The 25629-nt window shown below is 42.9% G+C and overlaps 2 protein-coding genes across 3 annotated transcripts; one reads left to right on the top strand and one right to left on the bottom strand.

The window, feature by feature from the left end:
- Positions 1 to 8803: 8803 nt before the first annotated feature.
- On the top strand, positions 8804 to 14662 carry LOC125513749 (glutamyl-tRNA(Gln) amidotransferase subunit B, chloroplastic/mitochondrial). Of its 2 annotated transcripts, none has more exons than XM_048678940.2 (9): positions 8804 to 8964; positions 9765 to 10445; positions 11200 to 11409; positions 12087 to 12227; positions 12317 to 12520; positions 12771 to 12968; positions 13597 to 13665; positions 14011 to 14127; positions 14248 to 14662. In XM_048678940.2, the coding sequence occupies exons 2-9, from the start codon at positions 9822 to 9824 to the stop codon at positions 14326 to 14328; spliced, it is 1644 nt and encodes a 547-aa protein (XP_048534897.2). In that variant the 5' UTR covers positions 8804 to 8964; positions 9765 to 9821; the 3' UTR covers positions 14329 to 14662. The 2 variants fall into 2 exon arrangements, with proteins under 2 accessions (XP_048534897.2, XP_087382815.1); XM_087526689.1 differs by having other exon boundaries at positions 8845 to 8964; positions 9707 to 10445.
- Positions 14663 to 16630: 1968 nt separating this feature from the next.
- LOC125513621 (golgin family A protein) lies at positions 16631 to 21345 on the bottom strand. Its single transcript, XM_048678784.2, has 6 exons — positions 20971 to 21345; positions 20442 to 20564; positions 18257 to 18436; positions 18097 to 18178; positions 17234 to 17298; positions 16631 to 17128 (listed from the first exon to the last, which is right to left on the bottom strand). Exons 1-6 carry the CDS (start codon positions 21259 to 21261, stop codon positions 16826 to 16828), a joined length of 1044 nt encoding a protein of 347 aa, XP_048534741.2. The 5' UTR covers positions 21262 to 21345; the 3' UTR covers positions 16631 to 16825.
- Positions 21346 to 25629: the final 4284 nt, after the last annotated feature.

Here is a 25629-nt window from a genome sequence, read left to right on the forward strand (position 1 = left end):
GAAGACGAGGCAAACCGACGCCGATGGGAGACACAGGAAACTTTAGCGCCTGAGTGCCCTTGCGTACGCATAGGAGCGAAGGGGTACAATGGCAGATTTACCATTAAACAGAAGCCAACACTATCACTTCATTACTCAATATCGATAGAATACCATACAATAGTAAGATCCCATGAAATTATCTGAGTTGTCGGTTGAAGTCAATAATACTACCCCGGAAGTAAAAATGTGTGTTGAGTACGAGCTAACACTGCGTCATTTCATGTTGGTTTACCACGGTTGTGAATACTAAAACTATTTATCAACATTTTAAAGTGCTAAAGATTACAATAAAAATAAGGTTTGTAAAATGATTTAAAAATTTGGTGACGTGGCCAATGCGGCAACATATTGGTTAGTCTGTGAGGTTAAGAATGAGGGTTCGAATGGCGGCAAGGTAGCGGACCGTCAACAAGGTAGATGTGGGGTGAGTCTAGAGCGGCAAGCGGGAGGACAAGTTGGGAAGCGGCGTCGCTGCTATGGGATAGTGGGGGTGAAACCCTATGCGGGAGACTGCTTGGACAGATAGACAGCTGGGGCTGGCAGTTTCGATGTAATTATGAAAAAGAAAATCGGGTAATGCCCATTTACGAATCATTTCCCTTTTGGCAAGCTTGAGAACCAGGGGTGCACTCTTGTGACCATTAACGGAAATAGAAGGCAAACTAGTGGAGAAAGGAATTTCCTATTCTACGCTTATTACATAGAATAAAACTCCCTACATTATGGTTTAGAAGGCGCATTTCAATTTTCATGCATTTTTAGAATATGAGAGGATTAAAGTGTGTGGGTAATTAATGCTGAGTTAATTAGGCCGTTTTGACGCGGGTAGGCTGCATCCCATACATGCGGTCTTTTTCCTCCACCACTATATGCGCTACGACTGCTTGTTTACTGGCTGTGGAGCACATTGCGCGTTAATTTCTCCACTAACTAGGCGTCATAGTTAACAACCGATGCTATTTTTCAGTACGTGGTAAAGCCAATCACTAACCACCTTGGTCCCAGATTTTTTTTCAGCGCGCCCTGTAAACTATGACGAAGGGAGTAGTAGAAATCTATTCTTCGCAGGGAACAATGTGTTGAGCATACCCAACTTTTGGTGGGGAGTGTAGCTGTCTAAGCTTACTACAAGGGTTGCAATGAGCCATTTGTCACCACAAGAGGAGGTGTTTGTGACCTTTAAAAGGGGTACCTCTAATTAATGATTTTTGGAGTGAGCGCGACTAGTTAGCGGGGTACCAACATGCACTTCTTTAGGGCACCCGTGCTGCGGCGTGTTGCACGCTGGATGCACCTATAGGATCTTAGTTTCTTTGCAAGCATTTTTTTAAATTTGTTTGTTTTTTCCTAGGTTTTCTTGATTTTTTTTCTTTTCCTCGCGTAAAGCATACCATGTGGAAAAGCATGTAGTTTCCGAAAGTGAAAAACATAGCTGTGCTTCGGCGTGAAGCACATTTATGCCTTTGGAAAAGTGAAAAACACAACCGCACTTCTCAAAAAGTAAAAACACATATGTGCTCCCCCCCCCCCCCAAAGCAAAAAAGCACAGTTGTGCTTTTGGTTTCCTTTTTTTTGTTTCCATGTTTTCTTCTGTTTTTCTTTTTCTCCTCCTGTTTTCCGGTATTTGTTTTGTCTTCTTTCTAAAAAAAGTTCATCCAAACCTATTAACATATGATCTAACTTTGAAGCTCTCGACGCAAGACATGCAACGGTGAAAACAAATTGCGATTTGAACGCACATTTCAATAGACTAGAAGTTTTGAAAAAAAAACTAAAAGAAGCAAAAAATTCTCCGATTACGACAAGTGTCACACATGCAGTAAGTCATTTGTAACCACAAGAGGAGCTGTGAGTGACCTTTGAAAGGGGTACGCTCTAACCAATGGTTTTGGAGTTTCTTTCGGTCGAGCAGGATTTTGGCCGGTCATCCTTTCCCACCGGTTTTAGGTGGGTGTATATTTTCCAAACACATACTTGAGAGATTTCAATTTAGAGAGATTTTGACATTGACATTCTTTTGAACAATTAATTTGCTTACTACTCAAATCTTGTTAACCCCTTTTAAACTTAAATTTAGTAAAAAGAAAACTGAAAAGGCGATGAAAATTCGCCGAAAAGCAACATGTCCATCGTTTCTCGAGAGGGATAGGTAGCGTAGATATCTTCGGGTGTGGATAAAGACGGAGGGGGCAATCCTTCTTTTGCTACTCGACCAAGTTATAAAAACAAGGACCAAATCTAGCAAATCTATCTAGGAGGTCAAGCAAGAATGGGCAGTAGGTGATCTACTAGAGTGAAAATAGCAAGCAACCTCTCCCTCTACTGGCGACGGACGTCCGTTCAAGCACCAAAACGGCAACCCAAGTAGGAGTAGTACCAAAAACAACTAAACAAGAACACCACAAGCTACTCCCTCCAAGGCCACGTCTCCGTCCGAGAAGGACCCGTAAACCCAAACCGGTCATGGCTACCGCATGATGCGTGCATGTCCTAGCTGCGATCGATGTCGAGCCGCAGCTTCCCAACCTGCACTGCACTCGGTGGTGGGAACGAATATGCCTATCTATGGAGATTAGATCCGCGTTAGTTAATGCCATCGAACGACTAAACAAGCTTATCCGTCATGTCCCTCGATGCAGCTTTGGACTTTGCCGCCGACGCTGCTGATTGATTTTAAAACTAACCAAGGGTTTGGATGCTTGGTTAGTATATATGGTTCCTACTGCCCCTTGTTTAGGGCTTTTGGAGGAGGCTCCTCTGCGACAGGGGAGCTCTTGAACGAACAAGCAAAAAAGTTGTCTGGGCCAATATTGAGTTCTTTTCTACCGTACCTTATATTTCCATTTTCTTATGCGAGAATCTAATGCATCTCATCGGTGCGTCCTACTTTCTTTGTTTTAAATTATTTGATTTGATTGAAACACTAGCTTTGTTCTATGCCAAATTGTTTAAGTTCGAATATTACACAAGTCTTATTAGATTCATCGTAAAGTACGTATTTGTATTGTGTACATTATTTTTTGAATAGTTTGAATTGCTTACCACATGTGACATGTGCTTGTATTGTGTATATTTGATGCTGTACATCATAACACCTCATCCTATCAAGCATGCTTAGCTAAGGTTCCTATAGGCGACAAGCCTCTAGAAAAGAACATAAATCTTGTTAGCACTATTATTCATTTTAGTGCTAGGATGTAACATAGATATTAACATATTTTATATAGAAATATTTTGAAATGAACATGCAAGTACCCATATGAAAGTAAGTAAATATATGTGAAACATAGAAAATGCAGTTAACCCTGCAGTAAAGGAGGCTATTTTCCCCAAAAAGGGTAAATACAACCAACTATTACTAAGGATTTCATCTTTGGATGAAAAGCAAGAAAGAGGTGGAATAGCATAAAACATAATGAAAAGCAAGAAAAAGGCCACAAATAGGGCGATCTTTCAAGCAATGACAAAGCGCAACAAGTTATATTCTACCGGTACTTAAGTTTTGTTTGAAGTTCCTTATAGTCTAAGTTGATCAACTTTACGGATGGCGCCAGTCCACATGCTACACACCTGCCCCTTACCATCTTCAATTCCTCGAGGCTATCAACCAAATCGACTAGGGGACAAGCACCAAACTTCAACAACGTGAAACACATATCATATAGCTGTGATACATAAATAAATAAATAGCTTCTTTACCTGAGTTGGTGAAATATCGATATGCAAGGAGTAAAGCCAGAGTTGATAACCATGAAGAACATGACGTCTAAAACCCCCTAAAAAATTTACAACTTCCATAACAAATCAGCGTTTCTATTCATATATGCTTCAGTGTATTCTCGTATGCTTAGTTTAGTAAAGCAATAGAATGGCACCATTTACTCAAAGAGAGAAAAAACACCCACGTAGGTGAACGTCCCTTGAACATGATTCAAATGAAAAATCTTTCTCAACAGATCCTATTCTATAGCACGAGTAGACATGAAAAAAATATGTTTGTTACAGGAAGGGAAAACTGTTCTGGCTGTTCCTAAATAGCTTCCTTCAAAAGAATTTCTTCGGTGTCACCTTGGGAGAAGCCACCAAAGCAGGATTTTGCGCAATAGTGGGGGTGTGGAAATGCAGAGTTGTGTTCGTGCCATGACGATCTATATCGAAAGGGAGGTTTTGTTGATGCTTTCCTATTTTAAAAAGTATGATGAACATGAAAATTTGGTCATGTAGATCTTCTATGTCGCTGGTTCTGTTAAAGGGGGTCGGGGATCAAGGAGGGTCTCCAGACCTGTGAAGTGCCCCAATATCACGGTTGGTGTTGTGTTGATTACCCCCTCTGGCTCCAGGCAAGAGGTAATTTCGATGGTCTCCTTGGCACTTCCATTTTGTAGGTGCAAGTGTAATATGTTCCCCGAGAAACTTAGAGCCAGGACAGTAAAATAAAGTTATCCTCGTTGCATGCCTTTTCCTATTTTTTTTCTAGCTAGGGCCGCTTTTTCGTTTTTGTCACTAGTAAAGCATATTATCTTTCCAGTTTTTATGTTCCATCCCCTATTCGTCTAACAAAACCACTAATAAAGTTCAAGGTAGTCGGTGATGATAAAGATTCTTGAGTAGTTTAGTAACCTCCCAAAATGGTCAATGTCCCTTTTTTCAGTGCAACGCAGGAAAACACCCTTCTTTGTAATCCATGCAGCTTCCTAAAGTTTTTTCTAATATATTTTTAGATCTTCGAGCATATTCGAGGGTTCAATGTGGCTAGTGTCATTTCGGCCAATCCAAAAGATGTTAGTTGGCAGCTATGAACACCATAATCAAGGATCCGTCAAGATCTTTCAATACATGTTAGAACTGTTTCTTAGAACCATAGAGCCCTCGATGTCAACGGGCCGAAATATCTGCCAGGAGGTGCTGGGGCAGCATGTTGGATTGGCCATGCTATTAATTCTGCATTTCTAAATAAAGTTAACCTTTTTTTTACGGGTGAAATAAAGTTAACCTGACCGTCATGCATCTCCTAAATTTAACTGGGTAGATGCCCATAAAAGTGTGTAACAAATGCCGTATCTTCTATATTTAAATAACTAGACTTCACTAACTTATTTCTCTCGACATGCAGGCATGCCACCTCATCATGTAACATGCATGAGAAAATGCTTACCTGAATATGCAACCACGCATAGGATAAATGCTAGCTCAACATTCAAACATGCATGATAATTTCCATTCTATTACGCTACTTATATCTATTTGTAAGCATTTATACAACTATACAATAATCGAACACAACAAATCATTCGTATTTTCATATTTCACTGAGATACACTGCAAAACAGTATGCAACTTCCATTTAGCACTGATTTTGTTTTCTTTTTGCCAAAGTTTAACACCTGAAAAGACAAGGAAAACAGCACGTCCCTCTCTTCTCTTGCGAGGGGCGAATAACCGTATCTTGTGATTGGGATAAACACGGAGGAAAAATTCTCCTTTTGCTAGTCGAATTAAAAAGAAGGACCAAGCTAAAGGTAGGAAGGAAGTCAGCAAGAATGGGCTGGCTGGTTGGCACGAGGGGTGGAGGAGGATCAGTAGTGATCTAGAGTGGAACCGGCCAGCGACGGTCGTACGTACTACTTGCCCTAATTAACGGGCAGTGCCCGTCCGTTCAAGCGCCAGAACGGCAACCTAACCGAACCAAACGGATAACTGGATAAGGGCAGTGGTTATTTAGACAGCGGTTCATCAGCTCCAAATCAGGCCACGTCTTCATTATAAGTACTCAAAGGTCAATCGACTTTTAGACCAGTCGTACCAACTACTAGTAGTAAAGCCATTTTGGTGCATTTTTATGCATGATATGGTCAATTTTTTTTAGTTGATAATAACATTGTCACTTCATTACTCAGTATTAAGATCTTTCAAAAAAATTACTCAGTATCAATAGGATGGGGTACAATAGAAGGATGCCATGGAATTGTCTAAGTTGTCTGTTGAAGTCTATTATACCCCTGGAGTAAAATTGTTTGTTGAGTAGCTAACCCTCAGTTGTTTCTAAGTGTTTTACCATGATTATGAGTACTAAAGTTATTTACAAACATCTTAAAGTGCTAAATATTACAATAAAAATAAGGTTTGTAAAGTGATTTGACAATTTGATGAGGTGCGAACGCGGCGACTTATTGGTTAGCCTGTGAGGTCAGGAATGAGGGTGTGAATGGTGCGAGGCAGCGGGCCGCCGACAAGGTCGATGCGGTGTGTGTCCAAAGCGGCAAGAGCATGGTCACGAGTCGGGAAACAGCATCGGCTACTACGGGACAGCGGGAGGGAAACCCTACGTTGATTGCTTGAATAGATAGATGGCTGGGGCTGGCACTATATATAACTCGTTCTTGTTCGGTTTTTCTCGGGTTTTTACCTTCTATTTCTTTTTTATTATTGCATTCTTATTTTTCTTTTCTGTTAGGTTTTTTAGTTTTTTTATGTCTCATTTTAATTTTTATAAACCGTTTTCCAGTTTTTTGAATTTTTTGTTAATTATATTTTAAAATTCACGTTCATTCATTTTAAGAAATACGAACACTTTTAAAATATGTTAACATTTTTTAGAATTTGTAAAAAAATCCGCATTATAATAATATAGATCCTAAATATGTAAAACGAATGATATTCATTTTTTCTTATAGCCAGGAACTGCTAGTTTGAATGAGCGAGGGCACAAGGCGTAAACATAGAACTTTCTGGGAGCTAGGGCAAACTTCAATTTTTTTGGGTCTATGAGCCTAGAAACTAGTACAAAACCCTGGGAATAACTAAGGGTTACCCTTTGCGGAGAATCTCCAGGGTCATTTTTGGTGGTCTGAAAGCACGTCAACTCGTCAAGTTGTGGGTCTAGCCGCCGCCACATGTCGCGTGCTTGGCAATCTCTCTGGATTTCGTTTTTTATTTTTGTGTACACATTTTCGGGTTTTAGATGAGTTCTGTTTCTGCAAAAAAAAATTGGCTTCTTGGTTTTTGTCATGTTTTTCCTAGGTTTTGGAGAGAAAAAATATGTTCTTTCATGAAAGCATAGATTTGCATGTGAAATCACAGATTTGCTTTCATAAGAAACACAACTATGCTTTTCAGAAGAAAAAAATATGCTTTCAGAAGAAGCAAATCATGGAAGCAGAGACTTGCTTTCGCGCGGTAAAAACAAAAATGCACTTCCACGAGAAGCATAGATGTGCTTCGCGGAAGCACTTATCCGAAAAAAGAAAAATAAAACATAAGTTGTGCTTCCAGAAAAGTGCAAACTACAATCGTGCTTTTGGCCCCTGGTTTCTTGTATTAGTTTTTTGTGTGAACCGTTTTTTTTATTTGTCTTTGTATTTTTTGTATTGTTTTATTTCTGTTTTTTTTATCCTAGAAAAAGTTCCTCGAAACCAATTAACACGGGATCTAGTTTTGAGGATCATGACATGAGAAAATCCAATAGTGAAAACGGTTTGGTATTTGAACATGCGATTCAAGAGGTAAAACATTTTGAAAAAAATGGATCTATGAAAAAAAATAAGCTACGACAAAGTGACATACCTACAAATTTGTCAAACTAGAGAAAATGGGGGAGGGACGTGAGAGCAACTAGTTAACGAGCGCTTCTTCGGGAGCCTTGCAACGATCTGCGTCACTTGACGCGCTCTCAGCCATTCGCCACGTGTCATGCTCTGGATGCTCCCTTTGGATTTTGTTTTTTATTTTTCCGCACGCGTTTTCGGCTTTTTAAATGGTTTTTTTCGGGTTTTTTGACGTTTTAGTTTTTCACCGGTCTTCCTTAGCTTTTCAATTAAAAAAAATTAAAAAAAATATTTTGCACGAAAAAACACGTTGTTTTTTCCTTTCATGAGAGTCATCGTTTTGCTTCCGCGAGAGGCACAGTTTTGCTTTCGCGAGACTCACAGATGTGCCTCTCGAAAATGAAAAAACGTGTTTTCTGTTTTTCTTTTTTCGCGAGAGTCGTGGTTTTGCTTCCGCGAGAGGCACGGGTGTGCTTTCGCGAGAGTCACGGCCGTGCCTCTCGGAAACGAAAAAACATGTTTTCTGTTTTTTTTCTTTCGCAAGAGTCACGGTTTTGCTTCCGTGAGAAGCATGGTTGTGCTTACACGAGAGTCACGGTCGTGCCTCTCGGAAAGGAAAAAAAATGTGTTTTTTGTTTTTTTTCTTTCGCGAGAGTCACGTTTTGCTTCCGCAAAAGTCACGGTTGTGTTTTCACGAGAGTCACGGCCGTGCCTCCTCGGAAACGAAAAAAAAATGCATTTTCTTTTTTTCTTCCGCGAGAGTCACGATTTTGCTTCCGTGCGAAGCACAGTTGTGATTTCGTGACAGGCACGGGCGTGCCTCTTTCGGAAAGGGAAAAAGCCCGTACTCCTGGTTTGGTTTTTTCATCCGATTTTTTTCTTAAAAAAAGTGCGTCAAAACCTATCAACATGGGATCTAGTTTTGAAGATCTCGACGCGAGAAATCCAATGGTGAATGCGGTTCAAGATTTGGACGCATGGTTTGAGAGATAAAACGTTTTGAATAAACGAATCTAAAAAAAGGAAAACTCCTAGGTTGCAACAAATGACGCGCTGCATGTGCACCACTTGTCGCAACTAGGGGAATTGAAGTGATCTTTGCAATGAATACTCCTTAATTAGTGATTTCGGAGGGACGTTTGCAATTGGTAACCCTTTTCACAAAATCCCCGCAAACGAAAAACACTACAAAAGCTCAAAAGAGCTGGCCCAACAGGAGCGAGAAGCCCAGCAAGGCCCATTTGCGTCGAGCGAACCCTGGACATCGAGGAGCGGTGGACCAGCCGCGCCACAGTATCTCCCCGGGGGGACGCGCCGCTCCACTCCAAGCTCCGGCGACCGCGCCGCCGGCGCCGCTGAATCATCTCTGCTCCCAGAGGTAAGCAGAGTAATATGACGGCCCACGCCCTCTTCTCCCCTCCCTCCTTAGTCCTTCCCCCCTCTCGCCTGCTGGCTTCCGCTCTTGCCGTTGCTGTTCTATTTAGCTTTCTGTCGACGTGTGTCCTTGTTGGCTAGGGAGCGGAGAGTGGGAATGAATGACATCTCGGGGCAGTGGCATGGCAGGCATCAAGCTTCTGTTGGGGGATTGGGAGTGGGACTGGCGCCGATCACACATCTTAAAATTATTTAAGTCTTCAGTACATGCTGAATGCTGCATTTTTCTTTAATTATTTCTATATACTCGCAGTATCTCCGTAAGGTTGTTTCTAGAAATTGCCGTATCCCTATATCCGTATCTACTACCCGGTATACTTTCATGAATTTTAGGTGGCTGCATTCATGAATGATAAATCAACCCAATTTTCAAACAGTGATTTTCTGAAAAGATGCATCAAACCATACTTGTTCTCCACGTGAGCGACCAGTCAGTAGCCAGGTTTGGAAGTATAGAGTAGGCTTGATTATTCACTGATTGGTCGCTCTTGTGGAGAACAATGGCTTGATGCATCTTTCCTAGAAAATCACCTCTGAAAATTAGGTTGTAGCCAACTAGCCACCTAAACTTCATCAAAGTATGCTTGCTAAATTGTAAACCTTGCTAATGTCTTGCAGTTTATCTAAATTACTTCGAGTCTCGTTCTCATCATAGAATCTGTACTTTATTTATGCAATTATTACAGGTTTCTTCTGTTATCCTGAGATCAGGCTGTATTCAATATTGTTTCCCCCCGCTCGCAGGCTGTGGTCCATCCAGTAGATTGTGAATTGCGATTCACGAGAGGCGCATTGACCACAATGGCTCTAACGCTTCTCCGAGGGATCAGAACACCAACCTTATTTAGAGCAAATTTCAGCCTGTTCTGTACCACTCAACACCGTCCACTAGCTCACTTCACAACTAGGGCGGAGAGTGTGCAGACTACTGAGCCCAAAGCAGTGCCCAAGTCAATTCAACAGGCTACTAAGGAGGCGGCGGAGCAGAAGACACAAGGTTTTGAATCCGTTATCGGCATTGAGACCCATGTCCAGCTCTCGACCATCACAAAGGCATTTTGCTCCTGCCCAAACAACTATGGCTCGCAGCCTAACAGCACTGTTTGCCCCACCTGCATGGGCCACCCTGGAACATTGCCGCTTCTGAATGCAAAGGTTGTTGAGTGTGCAGTGAAAATGGGCCTTGCTCTCAACTGCAAGATCTCCATGACATCCAAGTTTGATCGGAAGCAGTACTTCTACCCGGACCTACCCAAGGGGTACCAGATTTCGCAGTTTGACATTCCAATTGCTGAGAAGGGTTACCTTGATGTGGATATTCCAGTTGAGTTTGGTGGTGGTCACAGGCGATTTGGGGTCACGAGGGTTCATATGGAAGAAGATGCTGGCAAGCTGCTTCATTCTGAATCCGGAAGTTACTCTCAGGTTTTCCTTGTTATTCCTGGTTAACTACCTGTTTTCCATTAAAATTTTGTAGTCTTATCAACTTCTCATGGTATTCTGTTATGCTGCAAATATGGCTCTGGAATCATGGAAAAAGTTGACATCCACCACAGAGCAACAGTACATTTTCTAAACCATTGCATTCATAAATGCTAAAGATGAAGAGTCACAGAATTTATTTAAGACAAGTTTGACATCTTGTAATGAACTCAGAAGATAAAGTGATACAGGGGATTATGCTTATGCATTTTTGCTACAGGGGGCATATACATAGAGGGTATCAGTATCACACTTATCTATAGTTATTATGTGGTCATTAGTTTAGCCCTGCCTATCATACAGAATATAAGTACCAGCATCATATCCAACTGAGATTCAAATGCGGCACAACTTCATGGGGCAAGAGCAGGTGAAGTGGTGAACTGCAATTAATATCAGATCAGCATCTTTATCTCTTTGTGGCTTTGATAAAAAAAACTAAAAGACTTTCTTCCTCAAACCTAATACAAGAAGATGAGGTTGGGGGCAACTTGTAATAATGTGCCAATACATCTGTGGTTATGTGAGAGTATTTCTGAACCATGTTATTGTGTACTTACACCCTCCAATCTGAACAGAATCAAAGATGGAGACAAGAACAAAGTTAACTCAGAATCAAACAATTATGTATTGGCTAATTGCACTAGTAACTACATGTTTCAAGTGGTTAATCTGTATCTCTATTCTGGTCGGCTAGGTTGACTTAAACAGAGCCGGTGTTCCTTTGCTTGAGATTGTCTCAGAGCCAGATATGAGGACAGGGATAGAGGCTGCTGAGTATGGTGCTGAGATGCAAAGGCTTGTTAGGTACCTGGGAGTGGGCAATGGTAACATGGATGAAGGTTCCCTTCGCTGTGATGTGAATGTTTCTGTTCGACCAATTGGACAATCAGAATTTGGTACAAAGGTAATGAACAAAACTTTAAAAGTTCCCAACTGATTGTTATTCTATATTCCATGTCCAGAACATCTGCATCACGGATATGTTCTGATGATTCATCAGTACACAAACTTATTCAGGACCTCATATTACTATTTTAGGCCATTAAGGCCTGATTAGTTCTGATAAATATATCAGTTTAAATGATGATTTCCCATTATATGATAGATTCTCCTGGATTTTCTTTCAGTACAGCATACAATATTGACATTGCATGTTCACATAAGGAAGTTATCTGGTTAGCCATTCAGTTGGTGCATGAAATATTTTTGAACTTTCAGAGGTTTGGTTCTCTGTGTAGAGGTTTGGACAAAAGTCCTTCATGTATGATTGTCAGTTGTGCTTGTGAAAATTGTAGATGTTTTCGTGTATCCTAGTTATTTTCTTTGCCTTCAGAAATATCAAGAAAAGTTACCAGAGTCATGGACTTCAGCAGTGTTAAGACCAATGGCACTGACCATGGAATCTTAGCAACAATGGATATTACAAAAGAACCATTTTCTGAGAGCAAGCAGTTCCTTAGATCATTAGTTGATGTATCATTGTAGTAAATGGAAAATAAATTAAAGTCCTCATTGTTTGTTCGCTGTTACTGCACATGGCAATGTGGCATGACATGCTTCTTCACTTCTAATTTCTGGCAGGTTGAAATAAAGAATATGAACTCATTTTCTGCAATAAGTAGGGCAATAGACTATGAAATCTCCCGGCAGATTCTTCTTCACAAAGGAAGCCAGGCTGATCAAATTGTACAAGAAACCCGTCTTTGGGATGAGTCCTCTCAGGTTGTTATCTCACATTTGTCGTTAGCTTGTGCTCACCTATTTAACTTTTCCTAGAGTTTCTAAATCCGTTTCTTTATCTACATTCTCAGAAAACTTTTACAATGCGAAAAAAGGAGGGACTCGCCGACTATAGATATTTTCCCGAGCCTGATCTTCCTGAAGTTGTTCTCACTAGTGAGTACATTGATGAAATTCGTAATTTGATGCCCGAGCTTCCTGAGGCAAAGCGTAGGCGCTATGAGAACATGGGACTCAGCATGCAAGATGTTATTTTCCTAGCTAATGACGATAAGGTAATCATCTTCAGTACTTCCATTTTCCCTTGTCATGGATGTGCATGCTTTGTGGAGGTGTATTTGGAAGTCCTATTTTATTCAATCAGGCTTGCTTGAGGTTCATATATTTTGTTGGATCACATGATCTCCTAATGTCTTGTGTTATACATTTAAAAGTTCCTCCAGTTTCTTGTCTCCTTTCCTGACAACCCATTTCTCTATTATTTACTGCAGCTTTGGCGATCTGATCTGTGTATGTTCATCCCAGGTTGCTCATTTCTTTGATTCCACACTCGAGCATGGCGCTGATGCAAAGCTAGCTGCCAACTGGATCATGGGTGATATTACTGCTTATCTGAAGGATGAAAAACTTTCTATTGATGAAAGTAAATTAACACCTCTGGAGCTTTCTGAAATGATTGCATACATAAAGAATGGAACTATCAGTGGGAAAATTGCCAAGGAGGTACATTGCTTAACTAAATTCTTTTTTTATCTACGCTGGTCAAAGCATGTTATATGCAGTCTCTTCATTTTAATTGTGCTACGCTGCTGCTGCACTAATTCTGGCATCCAGAACTTGATACTCGACAGTTTCTTTTGTACTCCCTCTGTTTATTTTTGTAGGGTCTATTTTGATTGGTTAAGACAAGGCTTGGCGCCAAAAAAAATACTCTGTTAATATGTTGTTTATGTGATACAAAAATCCTAATAGTAAGTACTAAAATACAAATCTAATGATATCAATTTTATGTTATATATACTAATGAAGTATTTGTTGGTCAAAGCCTTGTCCTGACCAATCAAAATATGCCCTACAAAAAGAAATGGCTGAAGATTTCCGTAGTAGGACACAGGATTACTATGGTAGAAATAAGTTTCAAATAGGAAAAGAGCAATTTCTGGTCTTTCCCCTGCTGCTTAGTACCAAGAGTGTTTGCAGGTTGCGCAAGAATGAACTTTAGTACTTCAGTTATTCTGACATATGTTGCATGCCTCGTGTTCTGTTACGAATATGCATTCTTCTCAGGCTTTGCCATTAGTCATGGCATTCTAAACTTCTAATACCTTCTTCCTGATTCTGCGTCTTGCAGATTGTGGTTGACCTCATTGCCAAAGGCGGAACTGTTAAGTCTGTGATAGAGGAGAAGGATCTGGTTCAGGTAAATGTGGTCACATTGGTTACTATTTGGACTCGTAGTAGTTTGAATGTTTAAAATATATAATTAATGCTGCGGCCCTGCCACCGGTTTCAAGTGTGTTGCCAACTTTTGGCTTGTAGCTTCCATCGAGGAACAACCAGACAACGAGTACCTTCTAAATGAAATTTAAAGCTGAAAATTGGCAAAAAGATTAGGTGCCCTTTTGATTTCATCAGTTTTTCTACACATTTTCTGATATGTTGTGATGAGATAATTAATGTTGTGCATGATGTAGCTGATGCTATGTCAGTGTTTTTAGTCTGTGCTTGGGTTTTCCAACTAACATTTACTACTGGGAAATGGCAGATTACCGATCCAGCAGCAATTGAGGCCATGGTAGATCAAGTACTCGCTGACAATCCGAAGCAACTTGAGCAGTATCGGGCTGGGAAAACCAAGTTGCAGGGCTATTTTGCTGGCCAGGTTAGTTATTTTTGAGTGTGTAGCTGTGTTCCCCTTGGTTAACCTTCGTATATGTTTCCCCTTGGGTAGCCTTCGCATATGTTTCCGCACTCACGAGAGCTGACCATATTTTGGTTCCAGGTGATGAAAGCATCAAAGGGTAAAGCAAGCCCTGTTTTATTGAACAAAATCCTGGGGGAGAAGCTGAAGGGCAGCTGTTGAGGGTTTTTTCTTGGCGCATCAAGTGGTCCTTGATGACTGGAACATCGAACGAAAGCAAAACCCTGCAGCGGGAACTACAATTTTGGGCGAAAACATCTCCGATTCTGGTTTTTGTAGGCGTAGTTCTTGCTTTGAATTTGGGATGGATCTCGTTTCCCCCTCGTTTAGAGCCGGATTTTGTAAGAAAAAACAATCCAGCTCACATAACACTGTGTTTGAGCTGATAATAAGAATGGAGTAGTGTGCTGTACAGATGAATTATCTGCGTAGAGTTACATGTTACTATATCCCGTTTTTCTATTTATTGTTTTACATCCTAGAACTTCAAATGTGAGCATCTACATTTTGGTTGTATGCAGCTGTAAACTTTTTTTTTTCATTTGGAATTTAGACCACTGCATCACCAATATTTCTTCACTGAAATAAGCTGACATTTGTTGCAACACCCTTCCAAAATTTTCAAACGCACGGCCGGTAGGACCGTAAGGTATATGTGAAGAAATGTACGTTTAAATTGGTGTTTCATTTAAACCTTGGTGTTTCAATTTTATAGAAGAAGCAACCGTGGGCACACAGCGGAAAAATTGTACATTTTGCTTCAGTGATTCACAAAAAGGCTGATCACTTGCTTGTCAACACTTGAATGGCGTGAATTCTTGGTATGGAGGCAGTTACAGCATGCTAGTCAACTGCAGTGTGTTGCGAAAGAAACCTCCTTCCGGCGCCCTATGTTTCATGCACAATGGGCGACGCGCAACTAGCTGCGGCTTGTCGATGTACCACCACAACATTGATAACCTTTTTCCAACTTCCATTTGGTGGCCACCTAAAAAATTGTTGGTTAAACTATTGGGACTTTCATATACAATGGAACGCGAAAGAAGCAGAGAAAACAACAATGCATATGCATTATCAAGAGTTAAACATTACGTTCATTCCTTGATGTATGGCACTGCATACCTCTATGTATAACTGAGCTAGTCAAATCTTATGGCACTGATGGCAAGCGCAGGAGCTAATTACATAAATCTCTATTAGTGCCTCCTCGCATCCAAATTATACTTTGAAACATGACATTCTCAGACACAAAAAGAAAGTGGATATAGCCAGTAACAGATCACTTAGGCATGATCTCATCACTTCCTTTCATAAATTTGAACTGCGGGAGGTCACTCTTGGGAAAGAGCTACTTATGAGAAATTGAAACTCGTGTTCCACTGGGGAGGCCTAAAGATGTGATCATTTTTTTTCAAAGCATATGCTCTATTTACCAGCTCAACGAGTCTGAACATACTACAAACCCCTGCCACTACCTGATTTTGTTTGGACTTTGTTGAGGGGTCAACTATTTTTTAGAACACTAGTTGTGGTAGATAGATTCATCAAATATGTTCACTTTCTCTTTATTGAACACCTTACCACGGTGATGAAAGTTGCTGGAGTTTTCTCAGAGAATACCTTCAAACTACATGGCCTTCTTTTTGGTATAGTCATTGATAGAGATAATATTGACGAACCACCTCTGCCAACACTCAAATCCTAGGGAGCCAAACTCCATTTCAGCACTTCATATCATCCTAAACAGATGGATAAACTGAAAGGGTGAACAGGTGCTTGGAGAATTACTTGAAGTGCATGGCCTTTGACAAACCCAAGAAATGGCATTCATGGTTGGCAACAACACAATTTTCCGTACTTCTCTGAAAATGACGCCTTTCCAAGCATTGTATGGGTTCCCACCTCCTATGGTAGGCGAATCTAACCTACCGGATTCTATCAATGACGATACCCCCACATTACTACAAAACATGCACCTAGCATCTCAAAACTATCAAGGACAACTTGATGAGAGCTTAGGAGAGGATGAAATACTATGCTGACAAAAGCAGAAAAGAAAGGGACACACTTCCGTCGGCATTCACAGGAATTTGCAACTACATTCAAGGTTTTATGGCCCATTCAGAAAGGATGCCAATTACACCCAACCTTCCATGTCAGTGAACTCAAGAAACATATTGGACCATATGGTGTGCCTACACCCTCACCTCCCTCTAGAGGACGCTCAAGGGGCAAACAAGATGGAGTCAAGAGCAGTGGTTGACAGGGTAGTCAAGATGGAGCCACAAGCAGTGGTTAGGAAACTAATTCCTAGACCACAAGGAGATATAAGCATCTCTGTGGTGAGTGAGGTGGTTGGTTAGCTGGGTCAGTAGATCAGTAGAACATACAAAGCATTCACATACATTGCCTATCAAAATCTTACAGCTTCAAGTGAATGCCAGATGAAATTTGCACCTTCTGATGGGCAAGTAAACATGAAATCTTATCCTCAGAAAAATTCAGCAACAGGGATCACATCGATGCGCTCATCACTTGCTCTAGTTTAAAACAAGGCCCAAACTCAGGGGCTACAAGTTAAGCTCCAAAAAATACAACCACCATCAATTTTACATGTGCTATTTACACAAGGGTATAGTACTTGTGTTTTGTACACTGCCTAGTTCGAAACTGATATCTTTATGAAGACGACAACGTGCAGTACCAAGATATAGAGAACAAAAGCGGACCTAAGAATCATGAGCCTTTTCTGGCCTTCTGTTCTAAAACCACCGGATTGGCCGGGTCTCCGGGCAGCTTTGGAGCCAGAATCTTCATCCCCGCTCAGAAGCCCTCCGCCGAACCGGTTCCGTGCTGCACCTGCTTCGCTGGAGCCGCTGTGAAGATTTCTCTGTATACTGTTCAACCTTTCCAGATCCTTTTCTTTGGCATGTATATCAGTGATGAGCCTTTCAGCTTGAGCCTAGGAAGTAGAAGACCAAAAGTATGTTCTAAGATATTAGGAGGGAAGAACCATGAGAAATTAACAAGATACTGCAGTTGGTAGACTGAAGAATATGAAGCTCACTTGTTTAGCTGTCAACTGTTCAATGAGGCTATGTAATTGTTTCTCCAGTACCTTCTCCCTCTGGGCTGCGGAGAGAGGACAACCGATTTGTACAAGACGATGTAACAGCAGGAATAATTTTTCGGTGGGTATAACTGGGCATCACTTCTTAAGAAAAAAGGAAACCCACTTAACTAGTTGTCTTTGGCACTACATCCTATGAGGATCTATTAGGTTATAATTAAAGTCTGTTCAGATTTTTATGGCTACATTAAATAACGGTACTATCAAGTGTTTATTTTAAAACAGAGATATAAAATCCCAGTCATTTTATATATATAATCCCAGTCATTTTATATCCACAAATGGATCACCCACCATCACCACACTGAACAAAGCTCTTGACACTAACAGGTACGACCATCCTTTAAGCATCATGGTTTCAGATCCATGGACCTTGCAGACAGGTTAGCTGGTTGACCACCTCACAAAGTACAATGTCACGACTAAAAAATTTCTAGTCCAACAGAAAGAAATTTGGAACCCATCTCATCAAAATTGAACATTTTGATCACGCAAGTACATGTTTGCATAAGGCAATACTAAAACTATCTTTGTTGCACACAATTTGGTGTTTCTCAGTTAAAAAAAAAAGGTGCTTCCACAGATACACATGTAGCTTTAGGTGTGTTGTTTACTCTTTACTAAAAGGCACTAGCTTAAGTAACACTTGATTTAGGCATTGTGTCGTTTTGCACAATCATACATTACTAGGGATAGGTTATAAAGTATGCAAGGTAACAGCTTCAACAATCTATGCTACCTATACTAGTGCAAGTAAAGATGAATAAAATAGAGCTAGTTAATATTCTCGGGGAAAGTACCAGGACTTGGATTTTTCAAAGATTCTTCTTCAACCGAGGACCATACTTTCTCCAATCTTTGTATCTTGTCTTCCAATAATTTCTGTGTAAGATGAAAAAGTCATTGACAGCCAAACATGCATTTTTTATCTACAAACAAGAGATGCTATAAATGTCATACCAACTCCCCCTTCTTCTCTTCCAAGTCTTTAGACTTGAGATTCATCAACGATTCAGCTTCTAGCAGAGCATTTCCAGTAGCTTCCGAAGCAGCCATTGATGCTTTATGTTGAGCAGCCTCTTGCTCCATGATAGCATTGTCAACCTTTGCCTTTAAATCCAGCTCTGCAATTTCCATTTCCTGCAAATATCATATTATATTACAGTGCTATCTGTTGTGCCAGCTCCTGCAAATTTTGGCTGAAACAGGGAAGATGCATTCAAGGAGAGCCTGTTCATGAACGTCCTGCTTGAGCATTATTGGTTGGGAAGTGGAGATAAGAATAATTAATTTGAGTTAGATTGGATTGCTAAGGATAAGGATAATGTTTCGAGCCGGGGCGCCGGCCGAAGATTGGGCCGGTCGCACCCGAGCCTTGCGATCCGTCTGGATCGTGCGTCGTACAGGCCACGAGCACTACATCTCTGAATCTTTTTTTTTCCTTCTCTTGCACTTCTTCTTCCTCACGATGTGGGGGTAGTTGGAACCGTTCTTTTCCTCCATCTCCGCACCCCACGCACAGGCATGATGCCCCCTTGCTGTTAGGGGAAGCCACGACGGGGCGGAGAAGACGGCGAGGGCCGGAGAAGTCGCCATGAGGGGAGTTGCAAGAGTTTTGCGCACGACGCTGTTAACCGACGATGTCTCACGAGTCACGACCAGCCATGGCGTCTGATAGCTGAGACGATGCTACAATCGTTCTTGAGAAAAGCTTCCACCGTTTAATTTGAAAGCTTCAACTGGTAGTATACAAAGCTTCAACTGGACAACTCTGTGACCGAAGAGCTACAACCGTTTATATGGAAAGTTTCAACTATAGTTTGAAAAAGTTCCAATCGAACCACCGTGAACTAAAAAAGCTACAATCATACTCTTATAATTGAAAGCGTCAACCGACGATCCTACAATGTTGGAAGCGACATACGGAGTTGATACAACCGGTGCGCGGCGATGCTGCAAACAGGTGGGCAACGGGCGCCGATGGACGCGGAAAAAAAGCTTCAACAATGGAAAAAACTTTCAAACGGCTTAGGAAAAGCTTCAACCCGCGATGAAAAAAGCTTCAGTCGGCTTCAGGAAAAGCTTCAAGTCTGTAAAAAGCTACAACCGGCGTGGAAAAAAAGCTTCCATTACGTGAGAAAAAGCTTCAACCGGCGTTCTGATTTTTGCGCGAACGACGATGTTGAGGACTGCGGCCGGCAGCACGGTTGTGTGGCGACAGACGTGCTACGACAGCGGCGGCTAGGTGCTGCAACTAAGAGACGGCGGGCGTGCTAGAAGGCAGCGACGATTTGCTGCAGGAGCGACCCATCCTTGTTGGAACCGGGGAGGTTGGTGCTGCGAGGACGACCGCCGGCAACGAGGGCGGCAAGAGGGCGAGGACGGCCGGCGAGGGCTGGCGTCTTGAAGGATCACGGCATGGACGCGGGTGACAGGCGCCATGGATTTTTCTTTGTCCTGTTTTCCTGAACGAAGCAGTTACAACAACGAAGATCGTGCGGCTACAACCATCCAGATCGTACGTGCGCGGTAGGACCGGCCGTAAGTTTCGGCCGGCGCACCGGCGCTTATCAGCGCCCTAAGGATAAAGCTCAAGACTTGGAGTTAGATTACACTGCTAGAGATAGAGTTTTGAAGAAGATTAAATTGCCAAAGGTAAGTTCAAGTCTTAATGGATAAGTCAGAGTCATGCCTATAGGAAACGATTAACTCCCACCCATGTAAAGTGGTGGATCAAGGTTCACAACAAATATGATACAATAAAGGAAGATTGTTAAATGTCAAGAATTAGAGAGGGAGAAGAATTGCACCAGAGAGGCAAGGTTGAAGGCTCACTACTCCGGCATTCTTCTTTAATATCAAAAGAGTACCCACTAGTCATTTATATATAGGACGGCTCTTGATTTGAACCACATGTTGGATCCTAATTTAAATTGTCAGCCCTACTCTTTGAAATCCTATCTCTAAGATAGCAATTCTAACTATCTATTTTTTAAGAGAGAGCTGCTGCCTAGTTCGACACTACCATATGGTCCTTGGCCCATATCACCTACGAAAGAGACTACAGAAGGGACACGAAAAACAGAGAGAAAATGGCATAAGGGTAGAACAAGTACTTAAAAGGTGCAACCATATGACAATGTACCTTCAAATTACTCTGGAGCACAGCAGCCTCCATCTGCTTCTCCTGAATTTTCTGGCGGCAATCGGATATCGCCTTCTCATAGGCGGTATTTTCCTCTTGAATTTTCACCTCTCTATGCAGTGCCTACAAAAGGTGGTCAATTTACATTACAGATATACATTTAGGAACGCGAAATTTACAGAACCATCACATCGGTTCCACTGTGAGTGGGAAATCTTGACCATAGATGTCGAAAGTGATAAGAGCAGGTGATAGAAATGATCATATCACATTATCACTGTTATCAGCAGACCCACTCCGAAACTATGAAATAGAAAAGGAGTAGTCACAGCAAGTTTGGCTCAATCACATTCATAATGGAATTAACAGCTACAGATATCCACATACGGGTAGCACTTGTTAATCACGTACTCAAATGGGATGTGCTAGGATGCGCTATTCTCAAATCGAAGGCTATTCGCATAAAATCCATGTATGCAACATTGGATCTGCGCGGACGCCAGAAACTGGAGTGTGGAAGAAGGGCTACCTGCTCCTTGGTGGAGGAGTGGGCGTTGAGCTGGAGCGCGAGGGCGGCGGAGGAGGCGAGGGAGTGAGCGTGCAGGTGCGGCAGCCGCTGCGCGACGTTCGGCGGGGGCACGCGGGCGCGCAGGTCCTGGATCGCGCGCCGCAGCGACGACGCCCGCGCGTCCAGGTCGGCGGCGCGGAGCCGCTGCTCCGGGGTCATGGCCGCGGCGCGCTCGCGCTCGCCGGCGGCCTCGTCGTCGCTGTCGCCGGCGCCGCCGACCACGTCGGCCGCCCACGCCAGGATCCCCGCCATGGCTCCGCTCCTCCTCTGTTTCTTTTTTTTTTGACAGTCCCGCTCCTCCTCTGTTCTGTTGGAGGGGACCGGCGACGCGAAATCGGATGGATTGCTCCACGGAAATTGAAGTACTCCCTTCATTTTTCATACAAAGCCACTATCAAAATTACAATTTGCAACTATACAAGGTCACTAACATTAATCGAGACAAAATTAATGATATTTGCCTCGTATTAGCATCCAGGAACATTAATATCATTTGCGTGCAATGTTCAAGAAACCGTTACCTGGTAGCTGCTCGGTTAGTTTAGGAGTAGCGATTAATCAATGAATCAGCCTATTAACTGGATTAATCGGTCGACCATTAATCGGTAGATTGAATAGAAACTTGCCAACATATATCTAAATTTTTTAATGTATTATTCCATACTTTCATGCTCCCAGGCCCTAGCTATATAGTATACCAAAATATGTTGCCATACACATATGAAAAGCATAGAGAGGAGGTAAAATTATTAATCATATCTATTACGAAGCGGCATGGGGCCGGATGGGGTTATGGGCCAAAATTTTGGGCTTTGTTTGCCCACCTGTTAATGGGTCAGCAGGGATTAATCAGCATGACAACTGATTAATTGGTCTAACTGACCAATTAATCGGCCTGACAAGTTAACGCGACAAATAGGTGTTATTCGATTCGGTCAAGCTATGAGTAGCGATTAACTGGCTCATTAACTGATTAATCGGGTGAATTCTTGAACAGTGTTTGCGTGCATGCGGGAGTGATAAGGTTGGCTTGCATTCCCAACATTAATCAACCAACAAGGAGTAAGAGGGTTATCTTGTTGTGCGTGGGAGAGAAAAACCACATTAATTAACACGACAAACAAGGTGACAACCTAGCTTGCAACATTGACTTAAACATTGCATTGATTTTTATCTTGATACCTGTAATATGGGTTTGTGACCTTGTATACAAAAATGAAGGGAGTATATTTTGTGGACGCGGATTTGATGAACATGGGTGCGCGCACCTTTTATGAATAGTAAATTCAAAAAAATTCTAGAAAAAGTCAACCGGTATGAATAGTATATTTTATGGACGCGGATTTGGTGAACATGAGTGCGCGTGCACCTTTTATGAATTTATTTTTTAAGTATACATAGTCAACCGGTATACTCGCATATGATGTTTCACGAAGAAATTACATCCGTGGTAATCTGGGCAAAAGTGACAAAATCGAAGCTAATCGAAACTATCATCTTGATTTGATGGTATCTGGAATATGCGTCGAGGAAGCATAATGAATCGTGTCCTACAGTCGCGTCAATGATTTGGTCAATGCGGGGCAGCGAGAAGGGGTCCTTAGGGCAGGCCTTGTTGAGGTCTTTGAAATCGACACAAAGGCGTCAGGATTTGTCCTTCTTTGGCACCATGACCAGGTTTACTAGCCAGTCCGGGTGTTTGATCTCTCTGATGAACCCGGCTTCAAGTAGTTTGGCTAGCTCCTCCCCCATAGCTTGCCGCTTGGGTTCGAAAAATCACCGCAACATTTGCTTGACTGGTTTGAACCCCTTTATTATGTTGAGGCTATGTTTGGCCAGTCCGCGTGGGAATCCTGGCATATCCGAAGGATGTCAGGCGAAGATGTTCCAATTCTCGCGCAAGAACGCACGCGATGCGGCGTCGACCGTCGGATCCAGCTGTGCTCCAATGGAGGATGTCTTGTTGGGATCCGTCGGGTGAACTTGAAATTTCACTCTTTCATCTGTTGGCTTGAAAGAAGTGGACTTGGACCTCTTATCGAGGATTACATCGTCCTTGTCCACTATGGACCGCAGAGTGGTTAACTCCTTGGCCGCGAGGGCCTCAGGTAGTGCCTCGAGGGCCAAGAATGCGATTTTGTTTTCAGCGGGGAGTGCTATATCCATATCACTGGTGATGGTGATAACTCAGTTGGGCCCTGGCATTTTGAGCTTCATGTACCCGTAATGGGGTATTGCTTGAAAGCGTACGAAGGCGTCTCACCCTAACAGGGTGTGATATCCGTTGTTGAAAGGTGCCACGTGGAAGAGTAACTCTTCGGACCTGTAGTTCTCCGGTGTGCCGAATACTACATCAAGTTTAATTTTCCCCGAGCATCGTGCTTCTCGACTGGGGATAATGCCTCAAAAGGTGCTGCTGCTTTGCTCGATGCAACTCTTGTCCATTTGCATTTTATTGAGTGTGTCCTCGTAGATGAGGTTCAGTCTGCTGCCACCGTCCATGAGCACCTTGGTGAGCCGAAATCTATCCACGATCGGGTTTAAGACCAAAGCGGCTGGTGCTCGGACTGATCGGGCCCTTGGTTCGTCATTGGCAGTAAAAGTTATCACCGTATCATTCCAAGGATTCATTGCAGCTACTTAGTTGACTTCGGCGAGATCGCGGAGTGCCCTTTTGCGCCGGTTATTTGAAGAAAAGGTCTCGTAGACCGTAAAGATGTTGAGATCGTCATCCTCCGAGGCGTATTTCTCAGAGGTAGTGTTGGTGAGGATGGCCTCGCCGCTCTTAGCCACCTGCCGGAGTACCCAACATGCTCGAAGGCTATGTGTTGGTTCGTTATTTGGCGTACTGTGTATCTGACAGGGCTTATCGAGTAGTTAATCAAGGACAGTTCTATGTCCCGTAAAGGGCTTTATTTTCTTGTCCATAGGATGATGATTGGGTGCTCCGTGAGGGATGCATCCTTTTTACTCGTCCAGTGGGTGGCTTAAAGGCAGGCAGTTCCCACCGGGCTGTCTGGGCTTTCCAGGCGCTTTCCATTGTGCGATACTTCTGTACTATGTGTCCCAAATCTGTGAAGTGCAGTATGCGGCAGCGGTTAAGGGCATTGAGGATTCCCTCGTCCGTACAATTTCGGCAAAAAACTGAAACCGCGTCGTCGCCGCAGCAATCTTTAATCTTGTTTTTAACAAGGAGGAATCTGGCCCTGAAGTGATGGACCGTTTCCTAATGCTGCTGCCGCACATACATTAGGTCGCATACGTCTGGAGGACCTGAATTGCTTGGGGAATATTGCTTGTGGTGGGTGGGCGGGCTAAAATCCGAACCCTGGCCCGCTATTGCATCCGGAGTTTGAAGAATTTCCGAGGTCACCAGCCTAGGATCCAGAGCGTCCTGGTGACAGCCAGGCTCAACGTTAGATTCTATGTTCGGAGGACATGGGGTCTCTTCTCGAAGATGGGTATCTGGCTTGCATGGCTCGGAAATCCGGACATATCTTGTTCTCAGTTTAGGGGGAGAAATATCTGCGGCTTGTTCCTCCATAACCGCCACTAGATGGGTGATCGGCGGGGACTTGATTTCCCTCTGATCGGGTTTAAGTCCAATCTGATCATAGTCTGTTGCGACCCCCAGGGCGGCGATGCGATCTAGCAGTTCGTTCAAGGACGAGACATCTGCCGGGTCCATCTTTTCGGAATATTTGGGGCCGATGCGGAGATGATGCTTGGCGATTTGAGGGGCCGCTTTTGGCTTAACGACCGAGCGGGCACCCATGGTAAAACCGCTGAGCTGGAGGATCTGCCCGGGAGCTAGGGCCCCTCCAGAGGTGATTCTGTTATTGATGACAAGGTGAGGCATCGATCCTTCTATCGACGACACAAGGGAACTCTTAATGAAAGCACCAATGTCAGTGTCAAAACCGGCCGATCTCGGGTAGGGGTCCCGAACTGTGCGTCTGAGGATCAAAGGTAAGAGGAGACAAAGGGGACACGATGTTTACCCAGGTTCGGGCCCTCTTAATGGAGGTAAAACCCTACTTCCTGCTTGATTGACTTTGATGAGTATAGGGGTTACAAGAGTTGATCTACCTCGAGATCGTAATGGCTAAACCCTAGCTATCTAGCCTACATGAATTCAGATAGCCTCCACGGACTAAACCCTCCAATCTATATAGACACCGGAGGGGCCTAGGGTTGTACAAAATCAGTTTACAGAGAAAGGAAACTACACATCCAGACGCCAAACTTGCCGTCCACGCAAAGGAGAGTCCCATCCGGACACGGGGGAAGGCCTTCTACCTTGTATCTTCATGGCCCATCAGTCTGGCCCATATCACACAGCCCGGACACCCGAGGACCCTGTAATCCAAGACTCCCTCAACAACCTAGTTGGCTAAGTCCGTGAAGGGGAGTCTAGTGGAGGATTGCTCCGGCTTCCTTGCATTGAACGACAAGGCTTCAAGATTCTTCTCCTATGAGGCACATGGGTCGGACTGACGGCCCAGAGCAGAACCAACCTAGGGGTCCTTGGGCCGGCCTACTTGGGCCGGTAACCAACAAGGAGAGGCACCCCTGGGCCTTAACACCATCATAAGGTATTCAAAGGAGCTCTCAAGGTTG

Source organism: Triticum urartu, chromosome 6A (assembly GCF_056163025.1).
Source record: "Triticum urartu cultivar PI428250 chromosome 6A, HENAU_Tu73, whole genome shotgun sequence".
NCBI lineage: Eukaryota > Viridiplantae > Streptophyta > Magnoliopsida > Poales > Poaceae > Triticum > Triticum urartu.

Excerpts from the sequence above, each read along its gene's own strand:
- LOC125513621 (XM_048678784.2), bottom strand. The coding sequence starts at position 21,261 with ATGGCGGGGATCCTGGCGTGGGCGGCCGACGTGGTCGGCGGCGCCGGC. Across the intron at positions 18,437-20,441 it reads TGCTCCAGAGTAATTTGAAG|GAAATGGAAATTGCAGAGCT; the intron begins GTACATTGTCAT and ends TGATATTTGCAG. Across the intron at positions 17,299-18,096 it reads TTTGAAAAATCCAAGTCCTG|CCCAGAGGGAGAAGGTACTG; the intron begins GTACTTTCCCCG and ends CTCTCTCCGCAG.
- LOC125513749 (XM_048678940.2), top strand. The coding sequence starts at position 9,822 with ATGGCTCTAACGCTTCTCCGAGGGATCAGAACACCAACCTTATTTAGA. Across the intron at positions 11,410-12,086 it reads AATCAGAATTTGGTACAAAG|GTTGAAATAAAGAATATGAA; the intron begins GTAATGAACAAA and ends AATTTCTGGCAG. Across the intron at positions 13,666-14,010 it reads AGGAGAAGGATCTGGTTCAG|ATTACCGATCCAGCAGCAAT; the intron begins GTAAATGTGGTC and ends GGGAAATGGCAG.